Source organism: Sander vitreus, chromosome 12 (genome assembly GCF_031162955.1).
Source record: "Sander vitreus isolate 19-12246 chromosome 12, sanVit1, whole genome shotgun sequence".
Lineage (NCBI taxonomy): Eukaryota > Metazoa > Chordata > Actinopteri > Perciformes > Percidae > Sander > Sander vitreus.
The window spans coordinates 6,148,638-6,176,060 of record NC_135866.1 but is presented as its reverse complement, the minus strand read 5'-3'; the positions used below and the strand labels follow the sequence as shown (position 1 = coordinate 6,176,060).

The window sequence follows — 27,423 nt, the reverse complement described above, 5'->3', positions numbered from 1 at the left end:
CTTGTGACATTTGTCAACGGTAAAGTGCTCTGTGGTGTGCCAGGAGAAGGCGGGACTCACACACTCCCACGGGCTGTGTGCATCATTCGGTTATTGTTTGTATTTGTTTGGACAGTTTTAAATTGTAAACCTGAAGATGCCAGCCGGTACTTTAGAGAGAACATCTCCATCCGCCGTGGCTGCCACACCGACAAGAGTGGACTCCACATCCGAAAAGCCCCGGAGTCTGACAGAGAACAGAAAGGTATCACAACTGTTAAGTTTTGTAAATACTCGTCTGTTTGACATCTGTTGTTAGTAACTTCCTATGAAAGGCTAGACGCCGAAACGCGTTGAAGTTTTATTATTATATTGAGAATGTGCTAGATGTAGGCCTATTCAAGCATTTTACATTTTTGTAAAGACGAGTGCCTTGGGGTTTTCCTTTATGGCCATCTGTAATTTTATTTTGAAAGTTCTTCATCTGAACTGTATTTTCTTTCTATTTCAAGTCCTCCAAACCAATCATGGAAAAGCGGAGACGTGCGCGCATCAATGAGAGTCTGGGCCAGCTGAAGACCCTCATTCTGGACGCACTCAAGAAAGATGTAAGCAGCTGAACACTACATCTTGACTTTATTCCAAGATTGAAATTAGGAACCCAAATGAAGCAAACGCAGCACTAAATCTTTACTTGTGTCCGTGTAGAGCTCCAGACACTCCAAACTGGAGAAGGCAGACATCCTTGAGATGACCGTGAAGCACCTCAGGAACCTGCAGCGACTTCAGATGACTGGTATGTAACTAGAAATGCTGGCCGTGGCCATGTTGATGTGCTTCGGGATGTCTAACTTTAGATGGTAAACATGTTCCCACGGTCGCCAAGATTTATTGCCCACCCACAGCTGGTGTGCTTGCCCTTAGGACTTGATTTCACAAGGCCTCAACTGAATGAATAGACTCTGTTTTGTTCATTATTTGAGCTAGCCAATTTGTCAATTATTTCTTTATATTTGTAGGCTCTTAATTTCCTAAAATTCACTTTACAGTAGGCCTATAGCCCAACACTATCTATCTATCTATCTATCTATCTATCTATCTATCTATCTATCTATCTATTGTCTGTCTGTCTGTCTATTTATGATGGAATTACATTTTACTGGAATTGTAACTTATACGATATCATGTAGCCTACATTGATATTAATCCATGTGTTTGTATTTTCTTCTCCAGCTGCTGTGAACACGGACCCCTCCGTCCTGGGTAAATACAGAGCCGGGTTCAGCGAGTGTGTAGGGGAGGTCACCCGTTTTTTGTCCACGTGTGAAGGGGTGAACACAGAGGTGAGGACTTGTCTCCTCAGCCACCTGGCAGCCTGCGTGAGCCAAATCAACGCCGTGAACTTCTACACACCTCACCCAGGTGCACTGAGACTCGGGCAGACCGGTACACAGATTCCAGCCGCCTCCGCTCCGCAGATGCCTTGCAAAAGTGGCTCAGCGATGCACGCCTCCTCAGAAGCGCTGAAGCTGTACGGTAGCTTCCAGGTTGTGCCAACACCGGATGGACAGTTTGCTTTTCTTGTTCCCAGTGCAGCTCTCGTGCCTCTGGGTGCACAAAACAGCCATCGCGTGTCACCTGTTGCACCTCCGGTCACCTCAGACTCTGTGTGGAGACCATGGTAGGAAATTACCTCAACTGGGGGAAAAGGACTATCACACAATAAAACACATTTTTGTACATTTTGTAAATGTTTTCAAAACCTACTTGAGAGGGATGTTTACACACGTTTGTGTTTTTTTATATGGACATTAAGAGATATTCTTGACCTCATTGCTTGCTGTGATTTTCTCTGTTTTTGATACAACACATTTGCCTCAGGAGGTCAAGAAAATCCTTAACAAAGCTCTTAAAAAGCACTGTATTTCTTTGAGATTAATAAAATGTTTCTATGTTTACTACAATGTTTGCTGCAATGGCGTCTTTGTCATGTCTCCTCCCTCAAAACCCCCATCAGGTTGCCATGGTGATGTCCATTCATTTAGCCTGTGCTACCTTTAAAGAAATGCTGTATAGGTTACATTTTGACTTTATCTCAGACCTGTGGAAAGTCTTTTCAATTAACATCCCTTGTACAGCAGCCGTTTAAATATACAAGTACAAGTATACATCCTGTGTGCCTTGGACACACGTGATCATCCCTTTTTGAAGTGACAGGGAAACCTGCTTTCTGGCTGGAAGTACAAATACCTCTCAAATGAGCTAAGGAACCTGAGAGGTTGTGTTGAGCCCAGGAGGCATGCTGTCAGTGCAGGGCCAGATGGGAAATCATACTGAAATAGATAGGACGTGATCAAGAAGCTCGAGACAGGGCTAAATGAAGACCAGACTAAATAAGATACTGGTATTACTTTTTTTAGGTGTTTATAGTGTAAAATCATAACAGAAGTTATCTCAGGACACTTTACAGATAAAGTAGGTCTAAACCACACTCTTATTTACAGAGACCCAAAAATCCCGCCCCCCCAGCCCCCTCCAAGAGCAAGCATTTTGTGTGACAACGGCAAAGCCAAACTTTAAGCAGGCAGAAACCTCGGACAGACCCTGATTCTTGGTGGGCTGCCATCTGCCACTGCCGGTTGGGACACAGAGACACACTGATACAGATATACAGAAATATGATTCATAATAATTATGGCTGTTGGTATGATGAAGCGTGGCAATAGTAACAATAAAGCTAATGGGACTATGACTAGAAATAATAGCAGTGCAGGGCGTAGCAGGGCGTCGAGCAGGACCACGGCAGCAGATTCAGGTGCCACCCCAATCCAAGGAAATCTGTCTGTAAATCTGATATAATTTCATTATGTGTGTGTATATGTATAAGTGTGTTTTTGCACAATAGCTTATCAGCAGCAGCCCTGCAGAGCCAGTCCACTCGTTGTCCATTTAGTGGACAGTTGAAGAGCTGACAGTCCCAGCGTGTGTCCTGAGCGTGGTGCTCACACAGCAGGCCACAAGCAGAGCGTGACCAGAGGTCACAGGTGCCCCTCAATCACACTGCAAAGACAACGCAGCTCCAACCGCATGTTGCCCTAAATCTGGCAACTCACCAATAGACCTGGCAGCCCATCACCAGAAGACAGGGCCGTCCTTTGACAGCATCAAACGGTAGCACCTCCAGAGGCAAAAACGCTCACACAATCCTTGACTTTAGCTTGTTCTTGGTTTAATATTCATGGAATTTAAGGGATTATAACCCATTGTACCTCAATTGTTCTTGTTTCTCAAAGTACTGAGAAACAGGTGCACAATATTCTGCACCCATAAGTGAATAATGTTTGTATGTGGGAAGCTATTAAGGAGCAAATACTAAAGATTGTTTTCAATTCTTTAAAAGGAGGAATCCTTTTAAAGGAATCCATGTGAATCAAATCATCTCTCGGTCACTCTAAAAGTTGTTAAAACTCCTCACTTTGTGCAAATGATACAGTCAATTAAGTTTACATCTCTGTTTTGGCACAGCCGAGAGAAGACTGGCAGTAAGGAGGACTAAAAGACAAAAATAAGAGCTCCCCCTCCTATCAGAGTATCCTTTGAGAAGACCCTGAACACAAAAACAAAGACGGGCCCCTCAGTGGCTCAATGGCTCCTCTCTTTGTGACCCTCTCCATCATCATAAAGGGCCTTCCCCTTGTTTATCCAGGAAGAGGTTTAATGGCTGGGAGGGGGGAGAGGACCATGCTGTCACTTTCACCGTACTAAAGAAGGCTTATTGTTTCCCACTCCCAAAGGTCCTGCTCTTAAAGGCTTTTTGAGAACTCCTCAGGCCAGGGTGTTCAGATAAGAGGAGCAGTAAAGTGCTGACAGGTTGCTCCTACACCTATATGTGTTGGAGAACCTGGAGTGGTTTTGATGGAGGAGCTTCACCAGATGACAGTCACTCTTGAGGAAATGTGCAGTGTTTACCGGTGTTGGTCCCCTCTTCCCATCTTTTGTCTCATTGTTTCTTATTCCTCCCCCTGTCCCTCCCGTATCAAAACCCCAGTTTGATGCAATATATTCTCAAACATAAAGCAGAGCATAGTAAACATGAAGCAGGGTAGGGCCTGCCCCTTCGCTGTGCTCCATGATTGATGGCCTCCCCTCACAAACACAGTGACAGGTTCCCCGCTTGTAGAGAACGTCCATCCCCCGACACTCACCGGAAACCCTCATTGCCTCTGTGAGTGAATTGGCGTAGTATTGTTCTTAGGGTTGTTATGGTGCTTGATGGGGGTTGAAGTAGTCAGTGGTGGTTCACATCAAGGCTAATGAATGGATCATGCACTCGATATCTATGGTGAATGAACAACACTCTTTGTCCCTTCACTCCGATTCATCCCTTTTTGATTTAGCTGGTTGTTTTTGAAAAACTCAACAACATAGTGGTGGAAGTGCAGCTTCCGGGGGGGAATTTAGTATCAGCTTGACGCATTAACACTGGAAGTGGAAAATTTATCACTTTGGACCCACACAAAGTGATGATTGTGTGACTATTAAAACCGAGTAACTCTGGTTCTACATCACAAGTCAGCACATCTTCAGAGTAGATGTTGAATGTCGGAGAGAGGGGGGAGTGTAGGTCTTGTTTTCACTTCCACTTTTTTTTGGCTTGGCTATCTGACAAACCATGTGTGAGACATGACTGAGCCAACTTGACAGAGTTTAGAAGAATTAGAGCATGCTGAAAGGATAATTCTAGTTTATTACAACTTGGGTCTCACTTTTATGGGTGTGACATGAATCTGTCATACCCACGTGCTTCAAGAAGTCCACAATCATTCCTGTGCCCAAGAAAACAAGACCAGTCTGTCAAGGATTACATCTGCTCCTCACTACCCAGCACAGTGGACCCATTACAGTCTGCCTACCATCCCAACTGATTAACGGGGATTAACCCCTCACTGTGCATGTGGATCCTTGACTTCCTGACAGGCAGACCCCAGGTGGTAAGGGTGGGCGGACACACCTCTTCCATCCTCATCCTTAACACCGGAGCACCCCAGGGCTGTGTTCTGAGTCCCCTGCTGTACTCCCTGTACTCCCTGTACACACACACACACACACACACACACACACACACACACACACACACACACACACACACACACACACACACACACACACACACACACACACACACACACACACACACACACACACACACACAGCCAGACTGTGTAGCCACTTTCGACTCCAACACCATCATCAAGCTTGCTGACAACACAGCTGTGGTGGGTTACTACTACACTGCTGGTGTTACCAGGTACAGTGCCTTGGGCCAAAAAAGGTGCCATTACCATAATTTAGCAGTTGCATGACATGATCATGACCAATGTGGTGGTCATGATGACATTATATATATATTTTTTTTAAAGATTATTTTTGGGGCATTTTAAGCCTTTATTTATAGAGAACAGCTGAAGACATGAAAAGGGAGCAACAGGGGGAATGACATGCAGCAAAGGGCCACAGATCGGAGTCGAACCAGCAGACGCTGCATTGAGGGGTAAACCTCTATATAGGGGCGCCTGCTCTACCAGGTGAGCTACCCAAGTGCCTGGATATATTTATATTTACACATATATCTTGTAGGGGTGACCCTGAATAGTCGACTATTCTTTCTAAGGAGTCTGATTCCATGCCAATCTCACAGTCAAACTGTGTCTGAAAATGTGGTCATGAATCAAATTTCCATTCTGCCAAATGTTTGATTTTTTAATTGCTTGGTTTTTCCCAATAAATCATGAAATATATCCTGTTTTGGTATACATATCAGTCTACCGTATCAACCTTATAATAATACTGTTATTAACAATTAGAAGAGGGTACTCATGTGGACAAAAATCAGAAGTGCCGGCTCAGTACTGGTGAGTACTGGCCCATTTCAGGCGCTGGTGAGGACAACAACCTACTTGTGAATGTCTGCAAGACTAAAGAAGAAATAGGAAAGGATATGCCCCATTAATATCAACGGGTCCTGAGTGGATAGGGTGATAGCCCTTGGTACCTTGGTGTCCAGACCTTGCGGTCTGACCTGACCTGTGCGCTGCCTACTGACTACTGTGGTGAGAGAAATTCCGGGTATTCCCTCAAATACTGAGGAATTTCTACTCCTGTGTCATCGATAGAGCGACCTGACAGGGAACATCACTGCCTGGCACCGAACAGGATCGCAAGGCCCTGCAGAGAAAGGATTGTTCAAGGTGGTGCCCTACCCTGCCTAAAGGATATTTACACCAGGCGTTGCAAGAAAAAGGCTAGAAGAGTCAATAAAGATCCAAAGCACCTGGGTATCAGCCTTTTCTCCCTGTTGAGGTCGGGTAGGAAAGTCAAAGTTCCTCAACCATAGCTCAATTTATATTTGTAGTAGGCTATAATTATGTCAATATTATGAAACGTGTTCTTGCAATTGAATGTATGTATTTGCTATATATGTTAAATACATTGTTAAATTAAATTCTCTTCACTTGTGTAACATAAGTGCTCACCAGTGTAAAGAGAGAAGAAGGATGTGAGACATCTCCTTAGAACCGTGGGTAGTTGTTCTCTCCATGTTTTCTCTTTATCTATTGCCACACGATCAACACATGGTCATTCATCAATGTATGTGTGTGGTTCTGAAATTATATAAAAATACAGAGTAAATACATGCTTTATATAACTAGATTACAAATAAACTCAAATACTAAATTAAATAAAAAGCATTCAATACATCTGTTTCAATAACTTGGATAATTGTTGGCATATGAGCTAACAGTTAAGAAAGACACAGACCTACACAGACGAAGGCCAGCTCTATCCTGGGATGCCCTCTTCCTTCTAGTAGAGGTGGTGGGAGAAAGGAGGATGATGGCCAGCTATCATCCCTGATGGAGAACACGTCCAACCCCATGCAGGACACTCTGAGCAGCTCTGTCCGTGACAGGATGCTTCACCCCTCGAGTGAAGGAGAGAGAAGCAGGTCCATCCTTCCTGCTGCTATCAGACTTTACAGTCAACTCACTCAAGTGCAATATTAATGTTTTCTTAAACTGTGCAATATCAATATTTTCTCTGTGCAATACTGTGTATTCAACCTTTTAGTCAGTTTACTTAGGCTATTATATTTTGCTTTCACTGTGTGCTGCTTTATTATTAACATATGTATTACTATGTCTTTCTTTTAACTGATGTCTCTTATTGAATGTCCCCCTTAGCTGATATTGCAAATGTCCTCACTGTGGGACTCATAAAGGATTATTTAACTTTATAAAGGATAATTTAAATCCAGTATACATTTAAATACACTCATGCTGCCATCTACTGGTGAGAGGGTGAACACTAAATATCAACTTAGTACTATGCATCTATTTTATGCAGTATGCACACACAGTCATTACTTAGGTTAAACTATATTACGAACTGTATTGTACTAATGTACACATTAATAAAAAAAAAAAAACGGGGCTGCTGTGTACATGGATACATGCACAATATTAAACCGTATGTAGCCTTATCAACTACTATTGCTAAAATAGCCTACTTCCATCGTCAAGATCTATCTATCTATCTATCTATCTATCTATCTATCTATCTATCTATCTATCTATCTATCTGAAGAAACTGGTGGAAACACAGAAAATCACAATTAATCACAGCTGCAAATTGACTCATATTCAGCTGATGTTGCTACTTTTAATGGTCTGATCACTTTTATTTGTGAATTTTCACAACAATCACAAAAACTGCAAAACTGTTTTGTATTTTGGCTATAGAGACGAGACACGTTTTTTGTACCAGGCTGCAAACATGTTTATATATCTATGTCATACAAAGAACACTACTTATCCCGGCGTGGCCTGGTATATAAAACGTGCTCACCTTTTGTCTTTTAAAATCAGTCCGCTCCCAACCAAATAGTTTAGCTTTTATTTGTCGTTAAATTAGCTTTTGACTTTGATTGTTTTTCAAACTTCATGACAAATGTACCCTCCACATTTGTATATAACTCACCCGACACAAGATAAGGTATTTTGGTGTGAAAACCTGCATTTTTAAGTGCCCTGTATCATAAATACATGTCTGGGATTGACAAACCATTCAGCGAGAGATGGTTATTTTAATTGTGGATATACATTCTGCTTCGATAGACATACATGCATTAGGAGAACAAACTAAAAAAAATGTTTACAGTCTAGGAGGCACAGCTACTCCGTCCAAATATGGCGGCCGCTGACGTATCGCTCCAATGAACAGCAGCGGCCAATGTGGTATCCACATCCGACCCCGCTCCCTCGGACTGCTCAGTGATACAAAACCAGCATCCCTGTCCAGTACTGCGCCATAGCCAGTGACGTTAGGTTAGCCCAGTGGTTAGAAGCTAGCCCGCTGCTCAGGGCATTTAGTACCCCTGAATCGTTTGTGCTCAAAAAAGGACGATCTAAAGTAACATATTTGACCGATTTTACCGAAAGCAAGACATTTTACTCGTAAGGGTCGCGGTGAGTATTTTGTTCCCAGACATTTTTCATTTTTTCCTTCCTTTTTCGGATTTTTTTTTTCGACGATGCTTTTTCTATTTTGCGAGTGGACAGAACATAATGTGCTAAGCTAACTCTCGGAGACGCTCACCACAGCCCTCAAAAACACGAACGCTGCTGTTCGTGGTTTCTAGAAACACGGACGCTTCGGATGCATCTTAGCTGCAGCTTCGTCCATTTTGTGTAGCTTTGTTTTTGTATCGTTTATTGTAAAGACTCGTCCTTGATGGGACCGATTTTGTTTTTTGGCATGCTTCTCTGCCAGCCCCACAGCTATGTTAGCGCTAGCTAGCTAACAACGTCAGATGCTCCCTTGGTTTTATAGTCGCAGCTTCACCCCCGATCCATGGTTGATTACAGATTATCGACTTCAGATTGATCAGAATTTCGCAGGTTTTGTTTTTTTGCAAGCAGAGGAACTGAGCTGATTTGCGGTGTATTTTTTTATTTTTTTTGGCTTTTCGATTGGTGGTTGGCTAACGTTAGCCATGCTAGCCGGCTTTGAGCCCCCGAGGCTAGCGCAGGGCCTGTGTTTCACATTAAAGCCTGGTGGGGGCGCTGTCGGTGTCCTGGCGGGTGTGTTGTGGATGGTTTTGGTAATTTTTGATAATCCTCAGATTTTGTTTTTCTGGCTGTTTTTAAGAAGTAGATTTTCCCCCCGTGTTTTTGTTTTTGCCTCCCTTGATGAAGAAGTGTTTTTTTTTTTTTTCCTTCTTATTTTGGAAGTTTTGAACTGCCCGTGGGCTCAGTTTTAACGTTACAAATACACATTTTATTAATTAAACGTTTGTTGATCTGAATTGAGTATTATGGCTGTTTATGTGTATCAAAAACATCGCACGCCTTCACATTCACTCCTAGGCCGCAGCGCAAGTACACCCATAAGTCATGTGGTATATTCATTAGAGACAAGCCAATGAATAAAACATAGTTTAGCCTACATTAAGTGGAACATACTAATTCAAAAAAACATGGTGGTCCTATAAGATCTTGCATAAAGTTATTCTACATCTCATCTATCACATTACTTGGTGCTAATACTGAACTCTCTATTATCCCTGAAAGTCTGTGTAAATATATTCTTTGTCAACTCGAGTATTTTTGTATTGTGTTTTAATAATAACTGATGATACTTCATGCATTAGAAGTTTATTATAATTAAACTAAATATTCCCTCTCATGTTTGAGTGACATAAATGAGGACAACCCATGTTTAGACTATAAATTGGCAAAACTACATAGAAATGTTATTAGGTTGCTTATATTTGTATCTGTCAAGCCAACACAGTTGATTATTATTATTATTTGACACCTCCAGTAATTTTTTGTCTAAACATAAAAATGCCTTTGATAAGTTCCCATGAGTTTAAAATTTAATAGACAACATTAAGGTTTTTAAGGTATATTTATAGCAAGTTGATCCTCTGCTGACATCACTCTGTAAAAGGGCTTCACCTCCACTGCTTATAGAGTGCAAACTCCTTTCTACAACCGTGTTTAATAAGGGCTGAACAAACAGCATATGTGGAGCAACTAGGGCCTACCCAATCCACTTTTCTGCACAGTTAATACGAATGTAATGGTTTTGTCGGGTTTAGATTTGTTTCTGTAAAACTTGGATGTGTAATGTGTGTGACGTGTACTTCTCTCAGCTTGTGGCTCATTAATTAGATATCGCTCTCAAACATGCATTCGGTTCGGGTTGTAATCCAAAAAGTGGCTGGTTGTAATGGGATTTTCTTGGAGACACTTGGGTTGATGTATTTAGTTTAGTTTTTAGAGGTGTATTACTGTGTTTGCCTCATCACTAAACTCCTGTACACACTCCAACCAGGTAAGACTTGGTGCAAGGTAACAGTGCTGAGCTTGACTGAGGTGTGTTTTCTGTCACCTCAGTATAAATCGCGAGGGGCGAAGGTTCGAGACACCAGCCCAAACTGAACCCAGCCCACAGTGTCAAACATCAGACAGACGACAGCCCTGCACACAGACGCTATGGAGTGAGTGATGAATGTCCGACCCCCCCTGTCAGCCAGGGGCGGACGGTTTCTGTTGATGCCACTACTGTTTTCACATTTGCTGTATCAGGGCTCACTTCCCGTCTCCAAATTCACACAAGGCTCTGGGCTTCACTGAGTACTTGCATACTCTCTTGTGTCTATTAGAATAATGGTGAATATAAATACATCTGGTTTTGTTGGTACTGTTCACACTGGGATACACACATCCTTTTTGTTCTGTGTGAAATACAGATCATTGATTATTGATAAAATGGAGCGTGATATCAGATTATCAAAATATCTCGGTGTAGCCTAAATGGTGTCCCCTACTGGTCTTAAAAGGTGCATTACAGCTAATTGATAGTTTTGTGGACCTATCAGGGTTGCTCGATTATGGGGGGGAAAAAAATCACGATAATTTAACACAATTACTCATTGACTTCTGGAAAGATGTTGCAATTATTGAACTTAAAAACAGTGGAGAAAGTAATAAAATAAAAATAAATCAACAGTATAAAAACACGTACAACTGTGACCTTTGCCTTAATACTTTTCCTATTGAAACTTTATTTTTTCATTCAGAACACAAGAGAAAATAAGAGTTTACTTGCAAAACGTAATGAGCTAAATAATCGTTTTTCTCGATTATTCAGTTTTTGTGATCATTGGGAGCCGAAATCATAATCACGATTACATTTTGATTAATTGCACAGCCCTAGAACACATGTAACGTTTCCTGCTGAGTGAAACCAACAGTAATTGTTTCTGCCCATCATATTCACCCGACTAATCCCCAGAAACAAAATCACTCGCCCCTAATTTAGTACTCGCTGTATGAAAGCACCAGCAGACTTGCCCAACATTTCAGTAAATGAATACTGTGTCACCCACCTCTAAACTCCAAACTCTAAAAGAGTAGGCCTACCTCGCAGCTCTGGAAAATTAGACTTCCCAGCACGTCACTGGAAATATAATTGTGATAGTCTTGTGATAAGCTCTGTAATATACCTGTCCCTGCGATACGATATTATACTTTCCCCAAAGGAAAACTTTGTCAACATCAGTTTTATCTAAAAAGATCCATTTCTCACTAGGGCAAAAAAAAAAAATCTGATCTAGTAAACTGAAAAAGCAGTTAAATTCTCACGTGCAATTTATATAATCAAAGATCGATACTTGCCGTCTGTGTATCGATAACGTAAATATCGCCATACTATGTTGTATCGATCCCACACCCATATCACTCAGGCAGAGGTTAAGGATGGTTACCTTTTTTTTAGTTGATCTAAGCGTCCTTACAAGCACACTTGGGCATTAATCACTGTCTTGGAACTCCTTGAAAAGGGTGTCAGACGTTTTGTCAGTTTAAAAAAACAACAACAAACAGCTGAGGAACGTGTCTTTAATCAAGTTTCTCCATCCTCGTACACGTAAACATCCTGTGGAACATACTGGTGGGGGTTATTTGTGTCAAAGTTGTAATATAGGGGAATTTAGCAATTATGTCATCTCTTCACAACACATGACTAACTGGTTCCGTGTCGCCCGTTTTATTGAGTCTTTGAAATGAGTCGTACGTCACGTCAACGCTCACCTGAAAGTCCTTGAATATAATGTCCAGTAGCAGGAGTTATTCAATGCATTTCAATCAGGCTAATGTTTAACCACCTCCCATAGTGATACTACTAATTTTACAGGTTTAAATATAATACTGTGTGGTATGAAAAAAAAAAAATACTATTGTAGTCACTTAAAAAATGTGCTGATGTTAGAAACTGTCTGGCTTAAAGTTTAGTAGTTAAGTTTTTGGCAAATGCAGCAATGCAGATTTGCTTTACAGGACTAAAATTCATAATTCAGTGAAAAAGTGCCATTTTGGTGCCAGTACTATGAGCCCACAAACTGTCTGCTCAGCATGTTAGAGTGAGTTTGTTCCAGGCCTTAAATGTGGATGCTTATTATGCTAGTTGATTTGTGTGAGTATGTGGTGCCAATTGAGAAATTAATTTCCCATGACTCTGGCTTATTTTTAGACTGCTAGGGAATTGGTGGCCATAGAATGAGAAGGGAATAATATTATGCAGCTACACTTTAAGCAAGTAGTCATTTCAAAGCCTTACATTTAGGACAGGTTTGGACACGTCTCTTGTTGATACAAAAAGGCTCATCTATAATGTCCGGTGGTTTCCTCCTTTTTGTCATTAGCACTTGTCTGTTTTGATTTAAATGTTTTTAATTTCCCAGGAAGGCCTGCTGAACATGTTCACACCACAGCTGGGGGGGGGGGGGCTCTCCAGTGTTTGACCCAACGACAGCATAACAGTATAGTTCAGAGGGCTGACAGTTGTTCGTCCTGCCACTAACTCTGGGACTTGTGTGTCTATGTGTATCTTCCTGCTCAGTCGTTCACCCACCACCGCCAGCCTGATGGCCGCCAGCAACGTCACCAACAAGACGGACCCACGCTCCCTCAACTCCCGGGTCTTCATCGGCAACCTCAACACCCTGCTGGTCACCAAGGGCGATGTCGAGGCCATCTTCTCCAAATACGGCAAGATCGTGGGCTGCTCCATCCACAAAGGCTACGCCTTCGTCCAGTTCGCCAACGAGAGGAACGCCCGATCTGCCGTCGACGGCGAGGACGGGAGGATGATTGTCGGACAAGTGCTTGGTAAGGATTCAGGGACACACAAAGATTTTTTTTCATGACTGCACTTTAAATATAGTCTATATCAACGACGTTTCATTTCCGGGATTGCTCCGGTGCCACCAGAAATTCTGCCGGATGGCCCTCATTTTCTGCCGGATTGTCCGTTACCTTTCACTTCCTTTGTGTTGGCATTCTAAACTCCGGTGGATTTGTGAGGACTATGGTTAACTGCTCCTCAGATCTCTGCAGGGTAAATCCAGACAGCTAGCTAGACTATCTGTCCAATCTGAGTTTTCTGTTGCACGACTAAAACAACTTTTGAACGTAAACACGTTCCACCAAAACAAGTTCCTTCCTGAGACTATTTTGCAGCAGCACTGTGGCTCCGTCCGGCGCTTAGCACCGCCCAAGATGATTGTGATTGGTTTAAAGAAATGCCAATAAACCAGAGCACGTTTTTCTCCCATCCTGGAATGCTGGGTGGACTAGCCAGACCCTCCTCAGCAGCGCTGTCACACCAAGCTCTTTCATTACTAGTCAATCTTTCAAGGCTGCAGCTCTGAAATGTTTGCCGAATTTCTGTCGTCACCAATAAGGTGAACATGGCGTTCCTTTCTGAGTGCTTAAGGGTGCACCTTAACCCAAATTCTGTTTTTGTTGTGACCTCCTGCGAGGTTAAAGATACAGACAGGTTGTAAGAGACAAACAAAATTCAGCTTTGAATCGTGAGTCTGATTTGACTGACACTGATTTTCCTAACTAGTCGATGCAAATGACAGTCAGTATAATTTTCAAGTCACCAACCGTTAGGGTATCAGTTGAATTCAAACCGTTTCTGCTTGTAAGGAGAGAAACTCATGGTGTGGCCCCCATCCTCCCCTGACCTCAACCCTATTGAGAACCTTTGGAGCATCCTCAAGCAAAAGATCTATGAGGGTGGGAGGCAGTTCGCATCAAAACAGCAGCTCTGGGAGGCCATTCTGACGTCCTGCAAAGACATTAAAGCAGAAACTCTCCATAAACTCACAAGTTCAATGGATGCAAGAGCTGTGAAGGTGATATCAAAGAAGGGCTCCTATGTTAACATGTAACTTGCCCTGTTAAGATGTGTTTGATTGAAATAGCTTTTGATTTCAGTAAATATGACTTCCTAATGCTGCAAATTCAACAAATGACCATTTTCAGTTCTTTACAACCTATAAAATGTTTTAAAACTCTGTTGTGCATAATGTGGAACGGTGCATTTTGAGTTTTTTATTTTTGAAAAAATACTGTTTTCATTGGGTTCAATGAAATTCGACTGATACCCTAACGGTTGGTGACTTGAGAATTATACTGACTGTCATTTGCATCGACTATTTAGGAAAATCAGTGTAAAATATCATTTGCATAATAATTTGGAACACATTGTAGTTCGTTTCTTTCGATAATCATTTTCTCTTAACTGGCAGTTAAGAGGGACTGGCTCTGCAGTCCTCAGCATCACTCTGTCATTGATCTGGGGTCTGTTTTTTTTTTTTTTTTTCCCTCTCCCTTAGACATCAACCTGGCCGGAGAACCCAAACCACACAGGTCAAAAACAGGCAAACGCTCGGCTGGAGACATGTACAGGTCAGTCCCTTACGCTACAGCTGTTACACTTCTCGAGAAAGAATGCCACAGATGAAGGTGGCATGAAAAAAAAGCCAAAGTATTGTAAATAAGACTCTGAAAACAGAAAACAGACTTTGGTAAAGAATGAATGCCATCTCTTTCTCCATATTTCCTCACATGGACTCTTCTTTTTCTTCCTGAACAGCAGTTCCTCGTTTGAACTCGACTATGACTTTCAGAGGGATTATTACGACCGGTGAGTAAAAGGGTTCCCTTTGTCTCTCAGTTTGAAAGAAACAAATTAAGTGTTTGAACGCTGAAAGTAACCTTGAATGCTACTTACTCTTACTTAGTCTGTAATAGGTGTCACGTTTATCAGATGGAGTATTTGCCTCTTTTTAATGAATCTGTTAATTCCCACCACAGACTACCAAAGTCTAGACCAGACTCTGTTAATTTAAAAAAGAAATCTTTTATATATCGTTTTGATTTATTTAAAAACAATTTTTTTTGAACTTCACTTTATTCAAGTAAGCACATGCATGTTATAAGTGAAATACAGCACATACAGGTCTTACATTTCAGACGTGTAAATATAAAAAATAAATAATTGGTTCTGTGTTTGATACCAGAATGTACTCGTACCCGTCCCGTGTGCCCGCTCCCCCTCCCCCCCCCTTGTCCCGGGCCGTGATCCCGTCCAAGCGGCCGCGGGTCAGCCTGAGCGGAGGAAGCAGCCGGCGAACCAAGAGCAGCTTCACCTCTTCCTCCAAGAGGACTTCCTCCTCCAGAACCAGTAAGATCATCCCGAGCTTTATCAACCCCTTAGCGAGGGGGCGGGAATTTGAACTTTGAAAGTTCAAATTCAATGAAAGTAGTGAGCTGATCATTTCATTTAAGAAGAGCGTTGTACGGAACCATACACGTTTTTTCTTTTGACAGTTTGGTTGAAAGAAACCCAAATTTCTGATATAGAAACGGGTCATGTTTGACCCGAGGACAACAGGAGGGTTAAGTTGCTCGTCCAGAGGTCTTGCTAACACTTGTTCTTCCTGCGTTTTTTCTGCAGTGAAAGTGGACGAGCTGCAGGCCGTCAAGCGGGAGTTGACCCAAATCAAAAGCAAAGTGGACGACCTGCTGGATAGCCTGGAGCGCATGGAGAAGGACCACAGCAAGAAGTCTGGTAGGCAGGACACGGTGTCTGATTACTCCTATCCACATATCTATTTTTCTCTTGGTAAAAAGTCGCAAACAAAATGCACTAGTATTTGACCAGATGGGTTGCACAGAGCTTGGGTTTTCTCTGACTCTGAATTCTGAATTTCCGGCAGAAGCTAAGAGTGTAAAAACGGAGCCAGGCGAGGTGACTTCACCGCCGCACCCAAGCAACAAGGATGACGGGTCAAAGAGAGAGAGGGAGAGCCAGGTGATCAACGACTCGGAGGAGGAGGACGACGACGGCGAGGACGAGGGAGACCTGCTGGAGGAGGAGGAAGAGGTGCCAATGCCATTTTTTTTTTTTTTTTTTTTTTTTTTTTTTTTTTGCATCAAAGCTTCATTTCATCCAACACAATGTTTACTTCATGATTATGAAAATGACAAAACAAGTCATTTTAATGCCTCTCCTCGGCTCTGGGAAATTGTGATAGGCGTTTTTATATGCAATAGTTTAAACGATTTTACCTACTACTCAAAGCCAGGCTTGTATACATCGGCCACTCTTAGCTGATTGCAGATGTTTTGTATCAGTGTGTATGACGCCTAAAATAAGAACATTTAGTACTGGAAATTAAAGCTAGAGTGCGGAACCTTTACATATAAATGAACATCCGTTACATTCACGCCCTTGCCAAAGGAGTTTACACAATGCTGATTTAAGCCCATCACCGCCAGGGAAAGCTCTCTGTATTTCTCAGTATATCAGAGTTGTGGTGTCTGGCATGTGTGGCTGGAACGATGCTGATCCAGCTTAGTTTTTATTTCCTCCACAACAACATCGTTACATGAGCTGTACACAACCAACCTTGCTGACTCACTAACAGCTCTTCACAGCTTAGCTGCTTATTCTGGCTCTCTGATTGGTTACACCATGGGGTGTCAGACTCATTTTAGTCCATGGGCCACATCCCCCTAATTTGATCTCAAGTGGGCCAGACCAGTAATCCCCTCCCAGAAAGATCAGAAACTTAGAGTACTAACTAGAGTTTTTTTGTCAGCTTGATGTTGGCAAACGCGAGTTGCTTCTGCTACGACAGCGTTCTAAGGCCATTGTAGGAAAAATAATAATGTTACAGACCCAGGAGAGAGGGATAATATTCTGAGAAAAAAACTCAGAATTTCTAAGATTAAAGACGTAAATTTACGGAAAAAGACCTCGGATATTCTCTGAGATTAAAGTGGTATATTTGGAATTGGAAATAATTATTTATTACATGCAATTTTCACACTTTGCAAAGTCATCCAGTGGGCCTGATTGGACCCTTTTGGCGGGCCAGTTCTATGTCTGACACCCCTGGGTTACGCGGTATGTCTGACACCCCTAGATACACAGTTATGTAGGTCTTCCTGGATTATCCGAAACCTTGACAAGCAGCATGGGGGGGGAGAGACTAGGGGTGTAAGAAAAATCAATACACTTAACTATCGCGATATTTTATTTCACAATACTATATCAATTTTCAGCCATATCTATTTTTTTTTATTTTTTTTTATTTATTTATTTTTTTCTAAATTTAGTTTACGAGCAAAAATAGTCATGTAAGACAGTGGTTGACGTTTATGTTGTTTAAACCTCCTACCACTAGATGGCTATGCTGAGACGCACCAATTCAATTTTATTTATAGTATCAATTCATAACAAGAGTTATCTCAAGCCACTTTAGATAGAGTAGGTCTAGACCACACTCTATAATTTATAAAGACCCAACAATTCCATTAATTCCACCAAGAGCAAGCATTCAGTGCGACAGTGGCGAGGAAAAACTCCCTTTTAGGAAGAAACCTCGGACAGACCCAGGCTCTTGGTGGGCGGTGTCTGACTAGCGTCCTCACCTAGCAGAGCCTAGCAGAGCCTAACAGAGCCTAACAGAGCCTAGCAGAGCCTGACTTTTTGCTAGAAGCTAACAACGTAGCTATGGCTGAACTTTGGCCTACTTTAGCATACACACATTAGCTCACTAAGAACCTGTGAACCACAATCCCAAACTGGCAGTTTGATTTTCTGTGTACTGAATTATTTACCTAAAGTAAACTTCTTTGACTTTTATGCACATCATGTCTTTTTTTTAAATTAGTTTTTCTAAAATTATACTTTAAAAAAATCCCAACACATCGCCTTACGCACAGTATTGAAATATATTGCAATATATTGAATCGTGACCCACGTATCGTGATACGTATCGCCAGATTCTTGCCAAGACACCGCCCTAGGAGAGACCACCTGCGTCTCAGCGTTATTATAAATCCCACTGGTTATCTTAAACACGTCGACAGTGTTTGTGCAATTACTCTGAGGGGGGGGGGCAACAAACGTTCAACACTCCAACTTTTTATTTTAAATTGGAAACCCTGTCACATCTTATACTTCGTCCAGCAGAGAGCGCCGACATTGTTTTTACACTTTCAGATGTCCTGCTCAGTATGTCTTTGTCACAATTCTTAAAAAAAACACAAGGAATCTGTGTCAAGATGTTTGTTTTACTATTGGCCGATATGTTACAGGGTTGTTTTTTAATTTAAAGATATCAAAATCTGTATCCAACAGTCTGGCTATATTAGGTTAATTAATTGATTAGGTGCAACTTTAGACACACCAGTAGTAGCACACCAGTATATTTGTGTAATCCTAAAAGTAATCTCTTCTCTAACATTGTTTAAAACTTTGACCTTTTTGATGGAAAGCTGAGCATATTCCTGCCATGTTGTGCTCATGATGTTGGTGCCTGACAGTTGCATATTTTGAAGTGTTCACGCTAGGGCTACTGAAAGCAAAGGCAGAACTGAGTACACTTTAATATCTGTTAATTTATCGCAAGTAATATCATCGCGATGTTCAACAACATTATCGCATATTTTCCTCATATCATGCAGCCCTAGTTCACTCTCAGGCTCTCACTATGCCCCACTGCTGCTGTTACACGCTCTTGAAGTTTCTCACACTTCTTCACTAAATCATCTGTCACTCATTCCACCCGCAGATGAAGAGTCAAGAGAGGGAGGACGATATGGACGATGAGGAGGAGGAAGGCGAGCACGTGGAAGGTGACGACGATGGCGACAGCGTCAACGGCGAAGAGGTCTTGTAGGCACGGACCGCAGCGGCCACGCATGCATCGTACACACAGCTTCCAGTAGGAACTCGGACTCCTGTTTTAACTCATGTTGTAGATACATAAAAAAAAAAAAAAAAAACACACACACACACACACACACACGCATGGTGTACACACACACTGTTGTCCCATTGTCCCTAAAGCCGACTTGTGTTTGTTATTTTGGCCTGTTGTCCAGTGTTGCTGTACCAGGAATAACTAGCTGTAGGTTTGGGTTTGTGTTTTTACTGCATCGTTACTTGTCTTCATGAGGACAAGGAAACATGGACTGTTGATGTTCTCAGAGACGACAGCTCGGCGGACATGTCTTAACGCGAGGACGAACACCCAGCTACGAAAGACCGTTTTTAGGTTCATTGTTTGTATTTCCTCTCATCGGTGACTTTGTTCGACCTCGTGTGACTGTATGTTAATGTCCGTTTTTTTATACTATTCAGTTTAACTGTAAAGGAATAAATTGCAATAAAATATTAAAATGTAAAGTGCTTTTCTGTTGTGTTTTTTTTGTTTTTTTTGGGTGTGTGCTCCCATACGTTTGGAAAAAGAGTTCATGTGCAAAATGAGAGATGGAAAACAGCTTTGCCGAATAAGTTGTGACGTAGCAAACGTGTAACTCACATGACTATAGTCCCGGTATCCATCGGATGGGGGAAGGATCGGGATAAGGGTCCCATCCAGTGCGCCGTACACTTGTGGCACAGGTTACGTAGTGTAGTTGCGATGCGCTATAGTCTGGGCCTCAGACACGTTGGGTAAATTGATGAATTGTATGGCCATGCATGGCGTATACACACAACGGTTGTCTCGCTGACACCAAATGTCTCTGCCACAACCCTGTATTCTGCACAGGTGGCCAACTTGTACAATGCTACCTCTCTCCACTTAGCCAAAGAACTTAGCTTCTAAACTCTGATTTAGCAAGCCAGTTTGCAATCTACAACCATGCGTAACGTCAACTTGTGACGAAACTACGCTTTGCGTAGTCTAGTTTATTCGCTCTAAACCAGTTGATGGAAATGCTTCTAATTCGTATTTTCTTTATTTTTTTGCAACATTTTAAAAGTTCACTTAAAATTTGCTGGACAATTAGATGGAAACCTGACACTACAAACAAGGAAACCATAGTTTCAACTTTATTATTTTAGAACAGGTGGAGCTTTTTTGCTGTCCCTTCAACAAATATTTAATTTCACATGTCAATATTTAAACATAAGCACACTCTTGGGTTGGGTGTCCTGTGAAGGATGCAGGCTGTTTGTTGAGATATCCCGCCAAGATGTTCCGTACACAGCTAAAACTCGTCAGACCAAAGTGTACAGTAAATATGAATTTGCTGAAACTGGTTATACCAGATGGGCAGCTTTACGGTAGAAACGTTTACCCAAGTGCCAACTGGAATTAAGAAGACGTTTTCTATAGTCCTATGCAGACAAATTAAATAAGTCACTAAAACCATGAGGACATTTTTGCAATGCCAAGTGAACAGCTGGAGTTTTAGCTCAAGTACATCTCAGGTACAAACATTGTGCAAAATATACTTCCAATGTTTTTAAATGAATGTATTCATTAATGCAAATGAATGAATTAAAGTTCCATGAAAACAATTTATAAATAGCTTGACACTCGACAGTTCTCCACGAACTGGGAACTCGATAGCCTACTCCTTTCAGGCTCTCAGCATGACGGATAGTGTGAGGACACTCAGCAGGAGCAGCACAGCTGGCAGGGGAAGAGACAAAAGAGTGTTTATCACAAATGTTGGGTAATTAAAGCTCTTCCTCCTCTTCTGTTTATTCTTTAATTACGTGGCGGATCAGTGCAGTGACCAAATTCGGTTTCTCTCTTCAGTATCCAGCCATCCAGATTTGCCGACGTTATGAGATATCCGTGTGTGATTTATACCTCCACCATAATGGATGAATGGTTTGTGGTGCATTGAAAAATGACACTAATGAAGCTCAACAGCTTCATATCTTTCCACAAACAATGTCCCTGGCACTCTGAATAATCCTCCAAACACAGTTTTCATTGAAACTATTTCTTCAGTAGAAAGTAGATAGAATGAAAACTGTTCCCAGTGAGGTCTTTAGGTCATCAAGAGTAACAAGATAACAGTGTTTCTGGATGGACATGTTGCTTTTTAAACATTTGAACGGACCCTTTAGTTTAATTTTAACCACTGTAAGACAGTTTGCCTCATGTGGCTAGACCGCCCCAAACATCAGTTATTCTACATAATTGAATGTAATATAAGTATTCAATACTATAAATGTATTTAATGAATCACATTACTTCTAGGGTGAAAGCTAATAAACAGGTTTTACTTCTCTTTTACAGGTCTGTAATTTTCTTTTAAGTTTATTTGGAAATTTCCTGGAAAAAACTGTGCAACAAACAGTTTTTAATGTCCTGAGGAATCTTGTGAAAGAACTGCTCCATTTACACCAAAGTACATTTTTATCCATTCATTACTCATATGTTGTTGGAGCTTTTGATCACACCACGCCAAATTCCTTGACAACAGGAAGAACTCTGTCTGCTGGCGAAGATCATCTGATGCGACAGAAAGATCCAGAACAGCCACTAAATGTACCCTGAGGTGATAGTGGCTGAATCTCATCACCCTTACTTGATAGCTCTTCGACTCCTCGATCCTCAGCTGAACCGGAAGTTGTTCTGTCCCTCCTCGGTGAAGGCCGTCTCAAAGCTCTTTCTGCCCCGAGGAGCGAGCATCGAGGAGGGATCACCGAGGAGCTATAGGCGAGGATACACGAGAGCAGGCAAGTGGAGGCTTCGAGGAGGCAATTCAAGTGCTATGGGACGTACGGAGCGTTTTTCAGCGGACTCACTGTGTGTTGACTTTGATTTGTAACTGTGCTAATGTCTAGCTGCTTCCTGTCGCTCTGCATGGCTTTTTGAGGAAGCTTATTTGTTGCTCTGGCTGTCTGTATGGTGTCTTTTTGACTTCTCTCTGTACATTTATCCTGTACTAATGTCTTGCTGTTTCCTGTTTTTGTGGTCTCAAAACATCTTGCCAAAGGACTACTGTTGAAAATTAGCCGGCTGGCTAACACTGGCACATTTACAGAAATGTTAATTAATGTGCGTTGTCCTTTGTAAATAAAATAAATGAAATTAAATGAAAAACTCTGTTACACGCTTTGTCCATTTCCCCACAATTAGTACCAAATGACATCGTTTTTACCAGGAATATTATTTTTGTTATGAAGTTGCTGTAGTTGTGGATTGCCCTCAAACATTAAATTAGCAAATCTGTAACAGAAGTGTTTACCGTGAGGCTGGACAGCTCCAATGCTGTTGGCCATTGTTGTGTTGGCCATTGTTGTGTTGGCCATTGTTGTGTTGGCCATTGTTGTGTTGGCCATTGTTGTGCTGGCCATTGTTGGGTTGACCACTGGTGGTACTGTGGTGGGGACGTTGCTGGCTGGGTTGGTGAGATTCAGAAGGCCGCTGTTCAGGGACATGTTGAAGGAGCTGAAACCATCTGAACGATTACGTGAGGGGGACAGAGCAGTGGGAGGTTAGCCATGTCCTTATCGACAGCTGTGTGGGTGAGTAACTTCAGCTCACAATAAAATAAACACTTACAGTTGAAATATAATGTCAGTCGGTGCCAGTTTGAAAGAGGAAGCAGCAAACAGGGTGAAAACATTAATTGCCGTGGCATTTATACCAGTAATCTGGTGTAACATATGTGTATTGGCATGGAAAGGCAGAATAAAGGTTATTTTTATTTATTTATGGTCAACTTGTCCTCTCTTAACACTGTTTTTCTTTGTACATTAAAGGTCCAGTGTGTAACGTGTTTAGTTGTTCATTATCAAAATCTGTGTTGCCCGTTCACAAACTTGTCCTTTTTCATGAATATTTACCTCCGCCGTCAATTCCAAGTACTTTTGGCTTGAAATGTTACATTTGCATTCACATGAACTGGGGTAGACGCTCCATATTCATGCTCCATCTTGAAATACGTTAGCCGGTAAGGGACATACAGGACATACTGCTCCGCCTTTCGTGTTTTCGCTGTCACATGATAAACTCACAGGTGCTGCTAATGCTGCTAATGGCTATCGTAGCTTCTCGGCCCCGGCAAGTTTGAAGAAGGAAACAAGGTGGACCACACGTATTCAAAATCCAAATTTCAGGAACAGGAGTCTTCTTCTTCGCCCAGAAAAAGAAAAAGGATATTGAAAAGAGCAAGAGACCGGCTTTTTGAAGCGTGAAGGCTACCGTAGCTGTAATACGTACTTTGAACTGCTGAGAGAGTTGATTGCGATATATGATCTCAACGCTAGATGGGAGAAATTCCCACACACTGGACCTTTAAGTGTGTATACTTTGTGTTATAGCATACAGTATTGCAGTGTGTGTTATTGTGTGTCCACTTACTACCAAGCAGAGTCCCAGTCCCGAGGAGGATGGAGAAGGTGGTGCTGTTCATTTTCGGGACAGTGAACTCACACTTGATCACATTTCCGTTTACGATGCCACGGATTTCTGTTGTTATCTTAAAAGTATGACACATAATGTGACACAAAGTAAGATATGGTAAGGTAAAAAAAGGAAGAAAATACAGCAAAGTTTAGCAAAGCAAATACTGTATATTAACAAAAAGACAATAATTGATTTTTGAATTTTTGTTGCCTAATTTGAGTTGGAAAATGTGTTCTGTAGGTCAGATTTCTTTTAATCACAAGCGATACAAAAATTGTGCATTTTATCATCTTAAAGTGCTCGTAAGTGCATGTATTATATTTTCTGTCCATCCATTCTTCCATATAACATAAATAACAATGCCCTTAATAATTATAAAATAAAATATAATTTGCTTATGCCAACATCCCTCTATTTAACAGTAAATTTGAGGCCTCACCCTCTCAGCTGGAGTGAGAACGCCGTTGGTGTTGTTCTGATCCATCGCCTGGAAGAAGAAGCTCCCATTGTTGGTGCTATTTTCAGTGCAGATGAAAAGCATGGTTGTACCCTGATGAAAGAAATAGGGGTTAGGATGAGATGACTTCCTAGAGGTGAAGCCAATGACACATTCCAGTGTTTTGGTTAAGGCTGTAAATAAGCAAATGAAGTTATGAAATAGTCCGGAGTTAGTTGTGTTTGCTTACTTGTTTGCATTCTTACATGTCTTTATAAGGTTATGTCAAGGATACATACTGTACGTGCTGGAAAGTCATTGCACAATATACTTCAACACATTTGTCAAAGATATTCTGATTTGTTGTAGTTGTATCTATTTATAGTCAGTCACTATACAAGCAAAATGTCCCTGACTTTAAATAATAATAATAAAAAACTAACTGCAGTAAACCAAATTATATGAGAAAGCTGTAAGTAACAAGCTTGTAATTCCAGGTTTAACCTTTTACCAGCTATTGTTTAGCCAACAGGGTGCTAACACTATGCACAATCGTCACAGACTGCTTGTGCCGAAAGGTATATGACATAGCATCATTTTTAATTTTAATATTCCATTGATAGATTGAAATCTAAAATTTCCGTGCATTGTTGTCAGTTTTCCAAAAGTTGTAAAAAAAAAAATAAAAAAATCCAGGTAACACCAATGCTGTTACCTGGACAGAATAAATATTGTTTCAAAGTCAACAAATGCCACATGATGTCATATTTTCATAAGTCACCGATGAACTGTATCTATGAAAGTATAAACAAAGAAGCAAGTCAATTTCTTTTCTTTTACTGGGAGCTTGGACAGTGTTACATCAGAATCAGCTTTATTGGCCAGGTTTGCGTAGACAAACAAGGAATTTGACTCTGGCTAATTAGTTAAATTAAGTTAAGTTAAATATGCTATAAACGTGGATGCTGTATTACAATATTTGCTTATGTCTACCATCAAACTAGAAACTCAGGTTAGGTATTAAAGAACCTGATACCTGATACTGGCGCATTTACAGAAATGTTGATTAATGTGCATTGTCCTAATCAAATAAACTTACAAACTTAAACATTGTATTGGCTGTTAGAGAAACATTCCTGGTGGAAGGTTTTTACATTTACATTTGTCTCTGTGTAAGTACACTGTGGAGATCTACTGTTTGTACGAAGTCACACATATTAAAGAACTCCCTGCTTTTAAAGGGACATGAGATGCAGGTAGCCTGTGTGTCCAACTTACAACTGAAGCATTCACAGTGAGTCCCAGTGCGATGTATCCCATGGAGTCTCCCCTGAGTTGGAAGGACATTTCATAGCCGTTGGGTGCTATTGGGGTGCTGGAGATCACAGATGCAAACAGACAGCTGGTGTTTCCAGTTGGATCACAGTTGCCTGGAGTCCGCACACACAGTTTAGTGACTCCACAACCATTATGAGAGATGTTCACCTGGTAGACACACACACGCACACACACACACACACACACACACACACAAACACATAAACACAAATCAGGGCCTAAATCGTACTTACAATGGAATGATTTGCCTTTAAAGCTGATATCTGAGAAATATTTTAATGCACTGTTCTACCCTTTAGGCAGTGAGAAGTAGCTGCAGGGCCAACATTGGCTGCTCCAATTGGCAGGATGACTGCGTCATAAGGACAACTTTGCTGAGTTAAACAGCCCGCCACCAAAAGTACAATACTGAAAGTACAATACTGAACCATGTTTCATGTTTTTATGTGTTTTTATGCGAATGTGTACGTGTTGGCTACCTGTTGTGAACCAAATTGCCCCTTGGGGACATTAAAGACATTTCAATTCAATTCAAGAGTTTTGTTTGGGAAAGTTATGCATATAGGTTTAGGAGTTAGCTGCTTTTTGGAAAAGGACCAAGAACATGCACTACACTACAAACTGATCAACATTTCTCAATAAAAACATGCAGAGAAGTAAATAAACAGGAAATGTGCCAGATTTTTTTTTAAACTTCACTATACAGACAGACATGTTAATGCAATATTAACTAAATATTATCAGAATCGACCCCAACATATTGGTTCACGTTTACATTTTTTTCCCCCAAAATGTTTAACTTTGAAATAGAAGGAGTATAATATATATATATATATATATATATATATATATATATATATATATATATATAGCTATATATATATATATATATATATATATAGCTATATATATATATATAATAGCTAGTGAGGGGTTCTCACTATAAATGCAAGCTTCGTAAGCAACTTTTCAGTTTATTTTCTTCATTCTACAACTCCAATTTTGAATGGTGTCCTTAAACAAAGTTATCTGCGTACTGCAAAGTAAAGGTCAAGCAGGTATTTACAATACACCGAGAGGATTAAAAGTGAAAGAAATCCAACCTGTGTATTATTGGAAAATGACAAGTTAGACGTGCCTTGGACACCCGATGCCACATAAACCCCCAATGCAGCAACCAACAGGATCAATCCTCGTTCCATTCCTAACAGAAAGGCAGTACATTTACAACACATATTGAGTTCATATTATGGGTTGGATTTGAGAGCCTTTCTCACCCGCAGACTTGCAGTTTAGTAATTTGGAATTCATTTGGAATTTGGATAAATTGGAAATCTTAATGACTTCCAGAGATAATACAACTGTCATACCTGATAACATCTCTGAAGTTAGAATTTGTATAAACTAATTATTAATGCAAGCACAATTATGACAAAGTATTAGCATTCTGAGAAAACACATTTGGTTCAGTGAAAATATATAAAAACAGGATCTGTATTAATAGATTACAATATATATATTATGAATAAATGAATGAAGAAAAAACAAAAGTCTCTTGCAATTGACCTAAATTAAACTTTATAAAATGAAAATGAATAATCAAGATTCCAAATGAAGTTTTCCTCAGAAACTTACTTGAGCTGTAAAAGTCAAATGTTGAGTTGCTGAAAAGTTCCTTTGTTCAGTTGTGGTTCTGTGTGTGCGTATGATCCCTGCAGGAATCACTTAAATCAGCAAACATCAGGTGGTGGTGGTGGTGGTGGTGGTGGGGGCTTTCGCCAGCATCCTGCAGAGGGCGTGCCCTTCACCTGGCTGAATACCTGCATGGAAATTGTATAACCCAGGAAGCAACCTAGCCATTTTGTTGTTTACATGCTTTACATTTTTTTTTTCAATTGCTTAAGCACTATTTTGAAAGCAGGGGCCGTTTTTTCAGAACGCTACACACAATTAGCACAACCACACACCCGATCAGCAGAAGACCTCAGACCCTTTGCAAAATAAAAACACTAATGTTCACCAAATACTACACAAGACCAATGCTGCAGACTGAAAATATAATTTATTTCTCTCAAAA

The 27,423-nt window shown here is 41.0% G+C and overlaps 3 protein-coding genes across 6 annotated transcripts; 2 read left to right on the top strand and 1 right to left on the bottom strand.

Moving 5' to 3' along the window:
- Positions 1–61: 61 nt before the first annotated feature.
- Positions 62–1,797, top strand: LOC144526526 (transcription factor HES-1-B-like). Its single transcript, XM_078264055.1, has 4 exons — positions 62–244; positions 492–587; positions 688–775; positions 1,213–1,797. The coding sequence occupies exons 1-4, from the start codon at positions 137–139 to the stop codon at positions 1,662–1,664; spliced, it is 744 nt and encodes a 247-aa protein (XP_078120181.1). The 5' UTR covers positions 62–136; the 3' UTR covers positions 1,665–1,797.
- Positions 1,798–8,339: 6,542 nt separating this feature from the next.
- hnrnpca (heterogeneous nuclear ribonucleoprotein C a) lies at positions 8,340–19,599 on the top strand. Of its 4 annotated transcripts, none has more exons than XM_078263399.1 (9): positions 8,340–8,504; positions 10,440–10,543; positions 12,946–13,214; positions 14,732–14,804; positions 14,995–15,042; positions 15,419–15,582; positions 15,856–15,969; positions 16,118–16,284; positions 18,983–19,599. In XM_078263399.1, exons 2-9 carry the CDS (start codon positions 10,539–10,541, stop codon positions 19,088–19,090), a joined length of 948 nt encoding a protein of 315 aa, XP_078119525.1. In that variant the 5' UTR covers positions 8,340–8,504; positions 10,440–10,538; the 3' UTR covers positions 19,091–19,599. The 4 variants fall into 4 exon arrangements, with proteins under 4 accessions (XP_078119525.1, XP_078119526.1, XP_078119523.1 ...); XM_078263397.1 differs by having other exon boundaries at positions 8,341–8,504; positions 14,992–15,042; XM_078263398.1 differs by having other exon boundaries at positions 8,342–8,504; positions 14,992–15,042; positions 16,121–16,284.
- Positions 19,600–20,226: 627 nt separating this feature from the next.
- Positions 20,227–27,091, bottom strand: LOC144526161 (putative ferric-chelate reductase 1). Its single transcript, XM_078263401.1, has 7 exons — positions 26,982–27,091; positions 26,450–26,550; positions 25,287–25,493; positions 24,012–24,122; positions 23,528–23,645; positions 22,410–22,622; positions 20,227–20,836 (listed from the first exon to the last, which is right to left on the bottom strand). The coding sequence occupies exons 2-7, from the start codon at positions 26,546–26,548 to the stop codon at positions 20,784–20,786; spliced, it is 801 nt and encodes a 266-aa protein (XP_078119527.1). The 5' UTR covers positions 26,549–26,550; positions 26,982–27,091; the 3' UTR covers positions 20,227–20,783.
- Between the last annotated feature and the right edge of the window lie 332 nt (positions 27,092–27,423).